Below are 10,143 nucleotides of genomic sequence, written 5' to 3'. Positions count from 1 at the left end.
CAGTAGTTTCCCTTGCACAACCATATCCCACCCTGCCCCCCAAGTTATCATCCAGGCTGTACAAACAAAATTCACCAGGCGAACCTCAGCTCATAGATCAAGTAAAGCCAACCATATTTTTGGCCCGTTTACCCTGTTGATTGCATTGGATAAATCCATTAAGGCCAGGTACAGCGGGCTGTGCCTGGCAATGGTATATTTCCCTAGGATCAAGGATCAAGTGCAGGTTCAGACATTGATCCACTGTACCTGGGCGAAAACCATGCTGACATAGGGACAGAATATTATTAAGACTGATCCAGGTCTGCATGTGATTAAAGATTGCCCTCCCCAAAATATTTACCAAGCTGTCAATGAGGAAAATAGTCTGGTATCTCTTTAGCGATTCATGGTCCCCTTTTTCGAAATTAGGAACTATGATTGAGTGCGCCTATAAGATAGATAACTTGTGCATACAGAGGTATTAAACAGGCTAGTGAGGAAAGGGTCCCAAATCTCAACATTAAACTTTATGAGATCCATAGGAATCCCATCGGTCCCAGTTGCTTTCCCTGACGAACTCTGGCCAAATGGCTGATTAAACTTCTTCCAGGGGGATCTGGAGGGGAGGTAATTCCCTAAGTGAGCTCTCAACAAATCATTGCGGGTATAATCCTCGACTAAATGATAGATTGAAGAGAAATGCTCAACCCACTCAACACCAGATATATCACAGACCAAAAGGTGACCTGACGGAGCATCCCTCTGACTGAACCCATTTGACAATCTCCCAAACTAGAAATAGTAAAACAAGAATTGTTTAAACTGTAATATGCTAAACTTAAGAATAAAACAGTAACATTAACTGTTGAAACATTTTCAAGCTAATATGGCATGTACTTCAGGTGCATTAAAACAATGGTAAATCAGTCCTGTGGCAAAGTGCTCTAGCTTTCTTGTAGGTTAAGATACAGTGAGCCCCGAACAGACGTCCCATATATGCAAATCGTTTTGTGCAAAAGTCTAAACTTTACATACCATGTACAGCGGATTTTGGGCTATATTTTCATTAGATGTACTTCACAGACACACTGGGGCTGGTTTGCAAGATATCTAGAAAATAAGGAGCCCTCCCTAACACTATGCAGAACTTCTCTTCTTTGGATTGTCAATATCTTTCCTTAATGAGGTCAGATGTAAGTTCACTTATTAAATGTAGGGCTAGTCCACAGCTCACTGCATGCAATCCATTTTAGGCAACCTCCTCGTCATCCAGCCAACAGCATTTCTTAAAGTTGTCCATGATCATTACTTCTTGCATTGATCTCAGATATACATTTGCACATGGGTTCTTGCGTAGCCCCATCCACAATAAAACGTAGCACAATAAAATCCAGTCCAATATACAATTCAAGCCCAGCTCAAACATTAATGAGCATATTGATATACCAGTGCTCAATTGTAGGTGACTACTTAAAAACCATTCTCATTTTCTTTTTAAATGAGACATGTTACTAAAGCTCCAGAGCGAATGCAGCAACTGTTCTTATATTATAAACCTGGGTATCTGCACTTTTTGTGTTGCACCAAAGGATAGCATCCATGGCCTGCCCTTCACAAATTCTGCTATCTGAATTTGGTAAGACCATGAGAGCTTGCAGTCTAGCCTGACACCAAGATAATGGAACCAGCCTATTCTCCTGAGTGTTTTGCCCTCAAAGGTGCTTTTGAAATGTCCTGTGTGGTTCATATTCATAACATTTAACTTGAAGTAATAAGGTACCTGTTAAAGCCACTCCATAAATAATGTAGTGAGTTTTCTTTTATAGGTGGTAGCATTTCAGATAAAACAGAAGCATGGTAATTTATCCAAGGGGGTGGGATTCATATCGCCCGATGCCTGAGACATATTCATTTTTATTGTGGACAAGAAGATTTATGGTCTTTTTTGTCCGATGGAGAACTAGATGTTACAATATGGTAAACAATGCAAGATCAGTGACATGCTAGAGCTCAGAGCCAATCAGGAGGGCTGAAAGAAATTCTATAAGCAAGGGAAACGCTTGGAGGCCTTTGGTTAGCTAAAAGCCTGTAAATGTAGTTGTGCTGTTATCTGTATTTCCTCAATTTTTGTTTACTTGATTTTGACGCAGATGTGTTTTCTTATTGCAGCAGCTGACTATTAAGTACACTATTTCATAAGTGAAATCAAGGCACTCTGCTGTAAGGTTCGCATGTCAGGCTGGTCAGAGCCTTTGTTCGTTCTTCTACGTGTATCATTTGTACTGCATCCTAGAGCAGGGAAGTAGAGAACGCAGTCCCCTGTTCCCCGGCGTTTTGCCTTGCTATATTAAACCTGAATATCACTCCATCTCTGTATTCAAGAAAATGAGAGCAACATCGACTGGCAGTGGGATGTGTTTTCAAGATAAACATCCATTGCAGGCAGAAATGAAAGGCAACTTGAAGTGGAAATAAGAACGGGGGCAGTCATTTGCCGTCTTTATTTTGAACCCACATGGCGACTGGCTATGTTACTCTGGCCATGTCCTCGTCTTCCTACTTCCTTCGCTGCAGTGAGTGGATGTGCTAGGGCACGGAGCAGACAAGTCTGCCTGAGTGAGAGAGTAAGAGCAGGTGGGCACCGGGCTCACTTTGCCTTCAGTGCTTCATTTCATCAGTGTTTGACAAATAAGGCACATACTAGCCCACTATCGCAGCAACAACTACATTGCAATGCTGCAAAACGTGGAATTGTAAGCACTATAGGAAGTAGGAGGCTTCTGTAAGATGCTCAGGTGCCAATTTTGTTTGTCAATTTTTGCTCCAATTTTAGAACACTTTAAATTTGCTACTTTATTGATTCTTGCATTTTAATAGGTCCTTAGAGTAGCACAGCTTGGAAGTGGGATACTACAGATATGGCGGTTGCGCTTGACCACAATGTGCTGTTAGAGCAAATGTTAACAAAGTGCAATTTCAAGCAAAACACACACACACTTCTTTTGTAATGTTTAATTGGTCAACGATTTTTCTACTCTCCGCACTTTTAAGCAGGCGCCAAAGAGCCATCGACCAGGGTTTCCAGAGTAAGTGTAGAAGGTGGAACCTGGCTCCTTTAAGAGTGACCCTCATCTTACCTTCCATTGTCGGCATAACTTATTTCTGAGTATACTCTACTCTTAGTCTCATGCCAGCATGTCTCAGACCCTATTTTAATTCTGCAATTGGCCGATACCTCATTTCATAGATCACAAAACCTCTCCTCTTTAAACTTCTGTCCTTGTAATCTAGCATAACCTAATCTCCACCAGCCTATATCACCGACCATTCACCTGAAACCACTTAGCCCACACCAATGATCACTCCTACCTTGTATTATTATATCTCAAAGTACCTTGAGTAAATGCATTACATTTTCTCCTGAGAGCACCACTATCCACAATAACCACTAGATTAACCACTAACCTTGAGTTCCGGAGAAACATGCTACACACCGTAAAGTTCTTGAACGCCTCTGCAGGGATACGTGCTTTGTAATTACAATAAAAGTTTGCCATAGTAAAAAGAAATGTTTAAGGGCTTGTTAGAGGAAGGAGATCCTGCCTTTAGGTGATTTTTCATTGTTTTGTACCAGCCAAGACATTAAAATAGTGGTCATGCTGACATTAAACTAAAAGTGGCAACAGCCTCTGTCAATATGTAAGCTCTTTGATACAAACTTCAGGAAATAAATAAACACCAAGTGCAAACTCCCAAGGGCCCCATAGCATGGTTTTTAATCACACATTCAGTGTTATCTGCAAGTGTCACCACAGGCACTTAGTTGTTGGTGCAGAAACGAGTTTAAGTCACTTGTCCTGTTTGTGAGAGGGTTAAAAGAAAAGAAAACAAAACGCGCGGAAACTGGAGACTCCGAAAGACCTCCGTGCGAGGAGCAGGACAGAAACCGCAATTGCAGGACAAGCCTGAAAAATGCAGGTCAGTTTTTCACAACAGTGCATTCTAGCCTGAGACATGAACATTCGAATTTCCACTCGGCGCCATTTTGATTGTGACCGGGTCTCGCTCGCCTCCATTTTGTTTATTATACAATTTCGCGCCAAGCAGTTGGTAGGCGGGGTTGGCTTTAGCCAGAACGTCTGAGAGAACGAATCTCGCGCCAACAAGGCCATCTCTCTCTTTCTCTCTTCATCTCACCTTTCTCACGGACCAATAGCGGAAACGAATGACCGGGAAAGAGACTGCACAAAGGACCAATCCTGAATCATAAGGGAGGTGCCTCATTTTTTGCCGCGAAATTGCGAGCTATATTCGCGCGTTAAAAAAGCAGAAAAAGAGTGATGAGGCTCCGCCTATTGCAGCGATTTTCTCTGTGATTGGCTACAGCCTACATCTGCTCAACCCAGCGGCTGCTACGATTGGTTGGTACTGGCCCGAGGACTCTCCTAGGTTAGTCGCTCTGGGGCTACTAACATCGTGCGCGAGTCTTTTCGTTTCAAGCCGCTGTTTCTGTGTCTGCACACTATAGTCATGTCGGGCTTCGATCAGCCGGGGGTATTTTTCAGCGACAGCTTGGGGGGCCTGGGTGGCGATTCCCAGGGAGGGACCGGCGACGAGGCGCCCGCTCGTCGAAGCCATGTGAAGCGTCGGCTGAAGGACTTTCTCCGGCAGTACCGTGAGGGCAGCGATCGGGGAGGATTAAGCTTCAAATACCGGTGAGGGTCTTGGAGAGAGAATTAAAACGTACTGCTTGAAAGCGGGGTCCGTGAGAGGTGTCTAAGTGGGGCTATCGGACATGGACTTTGGTGGTGGGAGAGTTTGGGTATATATAGCACATGGGGCGGGAAATGCCAAGTAGCAGAAGCGTATGGCATTGTCACGGACGTGGGAGTGCTAAGATAAATGTGACAATGCAGTGGGGGTGAGAGGTGGTAATAGTAGTGGGGGTCATACTGGGTGCATCTCATCTGGATCGAGAGCTGGAACTAGTACCCGATTGGAGAAAATGGGGCATAAGCTATGGGATGAATAAGTAGTAATGGTGTTCTGGACCGTTGTGCAACCATTGCATTTTCTCCGTTGGCTGGAGTCTGACACTGCTTTCAGAGATGGATGGGCTGTCATGACCTAACTACGAAAGCTTTTGTGGTCCTGTTTTTATACTCTGATCGGCGCAGGTCTAGAGGTAAATAGTGCGTAGGGCAGGGAAATGGGAATACTGTGAAGAATGCATACGTCTGTGGTGTAGCAAGGTGGGAACATCGGTGGCGAAGAGTGTATACGAAAGGTAAGGAAGCGGGACTACCTGGGTAAAAGGAGAAAAAACACATTTGGACATGTGTGCCAGGGACGTAAGACACTTGGGGAAGGAATTTGTGAGCACCAAGAGATTGGAGCGTTGCTACATGAAGTTAAGGCATTGGGACAGAGACATGGGCATACTAGCAGAATATAGGAAATAAGCCATTGCTACAGGGAAGTGGGAGCACCAGTGATTAACGATATTGGGGAAGTGATGAGGCTGACTATGCCTAATGCACTTTAGGGAAGTGTCAGGGGCAAGAAGAACATATGAGCAAAACAATTGTTAAGGGGTGGGGAGCAGATCTTCAAATACAGTTAAGGGCTGGTCAACTTGGGGGGGTAAATAAGGTGCAAAGGACAAAGGGCTTGGAACGAAGAACGTCACACTATGGTCATTGGATGGTATTGCTGCCAATAAAGAGGGGTGTGTGGAAGGGAGGCTGCAATTTTGAGCCCGTTTGGTGGGCAGAGAGTTAGGAGGCCATTGCTGACACTGTGCCTGTTTATATCTGACTTCTAGAGATGAGCTCAAACGGCACTATAACCTGGGAGAGTTCTGGATTGAGGTGGAGATGGAGGACTTGGCAAGCTTCGACGAGGACCTGGCTGACTACGTATACAAGCAGCCCACAGAACACCTGCAGCTGGTGAGCTTCGGAGAAGACGCGTCACGCGTGACTGGGGATTGTGGAACATTGAGCCATCATGATTTGCAGTTTACTGGGTGTATCAGTCAAGAATCGTGAGGTTGGGTATTAAATGAACCAAAGCTTATGAAACTTGGGAATCATAGCTATTGTAGGTCATGAGATGTCAGGCCTTGGGAAATCTAGACACTTTGCTATGTCGAGTTATTTTATCAAGGGACACTATTTTTAGGGCCTTCTAACCCAGTCGGGCCTGGATGGGTTTTCTGTTCACTCACAAAGTGAATGAGCATTAAAGATCCTTTAAGCCCTTTGATGCTAGGCCTTTTCCCTCCCTGTGCTAAGCCCTTTTTAGGTCTCGCCTGACCCAGCGCATGCGCTGGTCTGGCGAGACTTATTGAGAGGGCTCCAAAAAGTGCTACCAGGCCAGCCTAGAGCTACAGTGCATGTGCACGGGCGCGCGCGCCGCGCTTTACCGCGATTACTTTCATTTTCGCGGCCACACGGCCGCTTTGATGTTTGATCGCGATCACTTTCGCGGCCGTATGGCCGCTTGGCATAGCCAATAGGTCTCACTTTTGGGACCTTATAAGTATTTAGTTATGCAACTGTTGCATGGCTAAACACTTATAAGATCCCAAAGGCGAGACCTATTGGTTATGCCAATGCTTGTTTTTTTTGGTGCTATTTTGGGTAGTTCGCACTTTGGCTCCAGTAAGGTATCCACGCCAATTTTTCCATCCAACGGGTTCCAAAGGTGCCCAGGTTTTGTGGATTCCCCTCGACTGAGAAATTAGCCAAAACACAGCTACATTTTGTTTTGGGATTTATTGGGGCAAAAACGTGCTTCAGAAAAGTGTCTCTTTCTTCTAACCCCACCCCCCCCCCCCCCCCCCACCCCAAATGGGGGGGAACCAATGGTTTGCGGTGCTAAAATCACTATTTCCCTGGCTTTCGGGAACAGGCTGACTATTGCCATTAAAATGGAGTTGGAAAAATTGGCTGTTTGTTAATACGTTTTCACCTGTAACTTTGTCTGCATATGCCAGATTTTTTAAAGCAATATACTGCTATGTCCGCTGGGCCCTTATGGTTGCGGGGATATATAGGACTTGTAGGTTCGCCAAGAACTTGAGGTACCCAGAGCCAATAAATGAGCTTCGCCTTGTATTGTTTTTTCATTATGTACGGGGTATATCGCAGTTCATTTTGTAAAATGTAGAGTGAAAAATGGGTATGGGGCAACCTTTATATTCCCGAAATGGAAACATGGAGTTTAGAAGCAGCGGTTATTTGCACACATCCAAATTTCTGGATACCAATACTACTACTAGCATGTGAATTATACTCGTATAAAAATGATTCCTCACTTGTGTGGTTGTCCAATGCAGTGTCAGCCTAAAATTCATATTTAAAAAAATATAGCGCTTGGAGCTTGCTGTGCCATCCCCATAATCCCTATGTTTTTGGTCCTTCCCAGTCGCAGGCCCTTGGCTTACCCACACAAGTGAGGTATCATTTAACTTTGGGGACCACGGGGGAACCCTGGGTGGTAGGAAATTTGTGTCAGCACGGTGATCACACACAGAAATGTGAGAGAAACTGGTTTTGTGAAGCTAAAGTTGACAGCAATGTGAGGAAAATGTGTGGTGTTTTTAAGATGTATTTTAAAGCTAAATTTGAGGTTTGCTGGGGTAAGAAAACACTGTGTTCCACACAAGCAACACTTCCCTGGATTCCCCCCAGGTGTCTAGTTTTCAGAAATGTCTACACATTGGCAGAGAAAGCCAGAAATGACAAATTACTGCCCATCCATCTGTTCCTTAAGTACACATACTGGTTGGATTTGGCACGAGGGTGATTGAAGGTTTCAAACGAAATTTCACTAAAATGAAATGCACTGTTAATAATTGAACGGTGGAAAACTTTAACCAATGACTTGCAGCTCGTGAGCTGTAAAGCAGCGGCAAGCCCCCAACCTATTTATATGCCATTTATGCTCCTTCTGTATGTGATACAAAAGACAATTCACACCGCCAGTGCGGAACCAGTACATTACAGCACTCGCATCAACAGGCAGCACCATTCAAGGGCCCATCACTTTCATACACCCACATGACTGACGGCAATCACACCAGCTGGAATGCTCCAATAGTGGAATCCCTACCAGTGTGCACCTGGAAATTATAGACATATCCTGAACTACTGACAATAGATACATATTAGTTCCATAACGTGCCCACTTGCTAGGAATGTACTGCCTAAAAACCAAACTGCCCTTGTACAGGCCCAAAGATTCAACCGCTTTTTCTTTCCCCGGAGCATAGATCTCTGCAAAAAGATCTATAAAGAGATCAAAAGCAGGCCGAATCTTAAAGACTGTCATAATCGGGGTAATCTCATGGCAATGCTGCTGCATGATCAACAAAATGCAGCATCTGAAGGAAAAACAAATGTTGTTCACGACTTGTGATTACAGAAAATATGACCGTTGCCATCAAGGGACTGGTAGACCAATTTGAAGACTGGGTCAGCTTCCTTATCAAGCCCATCAAAGTTAAACCCAAAAACTTCTTCATCTCATCCAGATTTGTGGGAGTCCACTGGGTTAGCTCTAGAGTGGGGCCTAAGTCTGACACTGTTGTCATTCAAATACTGTTCAGCATACAAGTAAGTCAGCTTAACAATCTCATCCAAAAAAATACTTCATCCAAAAGTTCACTCTATGCCCTCCAACACCACTAGAGGCAGGTGACACCACCTGCATCATGTTTGGGCCGACCCGGAGTCCACCACTTGCAATAGGAAGCCTTTCAGCCCCAGGCTGAAATCCAGATGCCTCTTGCTGCATTATCACCACATCAGTGTCCTCTCCTAAAACAGGCACTTCATCCACATTGAGAGTAGCTTCATCAGATGATTCCTTTCGGATAGAAAATTCACTGCCAGAATCCTGCACTTCCTCCTCTGCCTCAGATGCAAAGTACGTCTCATAATCCTTGTCCAAGGAAGATTCAAAAAGCATACCAACAACCTGCTTAGCTGTAATATTGCGGCTAGCCATAATCCTTACTAATAAAGGTAACTTGACAAACAAGTCAACAACAAACACTATATACTCCAACGATACCACTCACTTGCCAGAGACCGCTAGACTCACTACCACCTACTCTGCACAACCACAGCAAGGGCCAATGATATCCCACTAAAAAATAATATTACCAATACAACATAATGCACATTGTGCACAAATCCAAGGAAAATTTCCCACACAATAAAACACAAGCTAAATATGCTGTTATTATGACACCATTTACAAGGTCATTAATGCATGACAATGATACTCATTTGGAGTAGACAGGACAAAAAAAGGTTTTCTTACCAAACACATGCATCTATGCAAACTGCTGATTAACCACTGTCGAAACCACAAACAGAAATCACAGAGCGAAATTTATAGCTTTGCACTAGAATAAAAACGAGAAATAAAACATTACAATTACTTATGCAAATAATGTGCCTGTCCCCACACAATCAATCAGCCAAGCTGGTGGGTGGGGCATATCTAAAAATATAGCAAAAACATTCACTTCCAGGAGGGGAGTGATCCTTGCCCAAGGGGCCGCTCCCTACAACAACAACCTTGCCCAAAAATAAAACCCCTAGTGTCAAGTGGCTTCTGCACCCCCTTGGGAGCAGATGGGTCTAAAAGCATAAGGCTGATCTACCCCCAAAGACTAGCTACACGTGGCCAAAGGGCAGCTCCCACACATCGCAAAAATAAACGTACCCCTGGTGGCCTAGTGGGGCAGACAGACATAAAAAATATAAGCCGATCTGCCTCCAAAGGGGTCAGAAACGGACAAAGTTCTTGCTCCCCAAAGAGAAGTGACCCTTCCCCAAGGGGCCGCTCCCCAACATTGACAATCAATAAAAAAAAAAGCCCTGGTGTCTAGTGGGCATTCCTGCTGCACGATAATTGCCCAGAGACATCAGAAGAAAGCCACCCCCTTCTGGTACCTCTGTTACAAACGAGGAGAAAATCGCCTGTCTCCTAGATGCTCTGGAGGCAAATCGATTACAGTGCGTCCAGCCACCCCAACCACGCACTGACGTCATTAGATGCCCTGGGGGTGAACAAGGGCGGCCCTTCAACAACAAACAATGAAATTGCCAATACTGATAGTCCTTTATAAACAGATTGTAACAT

The 10,143-nt window shown here is 44.4% G+C and overlaps 1 protein-coding gene across 1 annotated transcript in view; it reads left to right on the top strand.

The window, feature by feature from the left end:
- Nucleotides 1–4,339: 4,339 nt before the first annotated feature.
- The window catches only part of MCM5 (minichromosome maintenance complex component 5), a 28,218-nt gene continuing 22,414 nt past the window's right edge, over nucleotides 4,340–10,143 (top strand). Inside the window, exons 1-2 of the mRNA XM_085601103.1 lie at nucleotides 4,340–4,697; nucleotides 5,807–5,933. Of these exons, the coding sequence (XP_085457229.1) occupies nucleotides 4,513–4,697; nucleotides 5,807–5,933 (312 nt within the window). The 5' untranslated portion in view covers nucleotides 4,340–4,512. The remainder of the gene's footprint in view (nucleotides 4,698–5,806; nucleotides 5,934–10,143) is intronic.

The sequence above is a fragment of the Triturus cristatus genome, chromosome 4_2 (assembly GCF_964204655.1).
Source record: "Triturus cristatus chromosome 4_2, aTriCri1.1, whole genome shotgun sequence".
In the NCBI taxonomy this organism is placed as follows: domain Eukaryota; kingdom Metazoa; phylum Chordata; class Amphibia; order Caudata; family Salamandridae; genus Triturus; species Triturus cristatus.
Note: the sequence above shows the minus strand (reverse complement) of the source record. Positions and strands in the feature narration are given on the sequence as shown.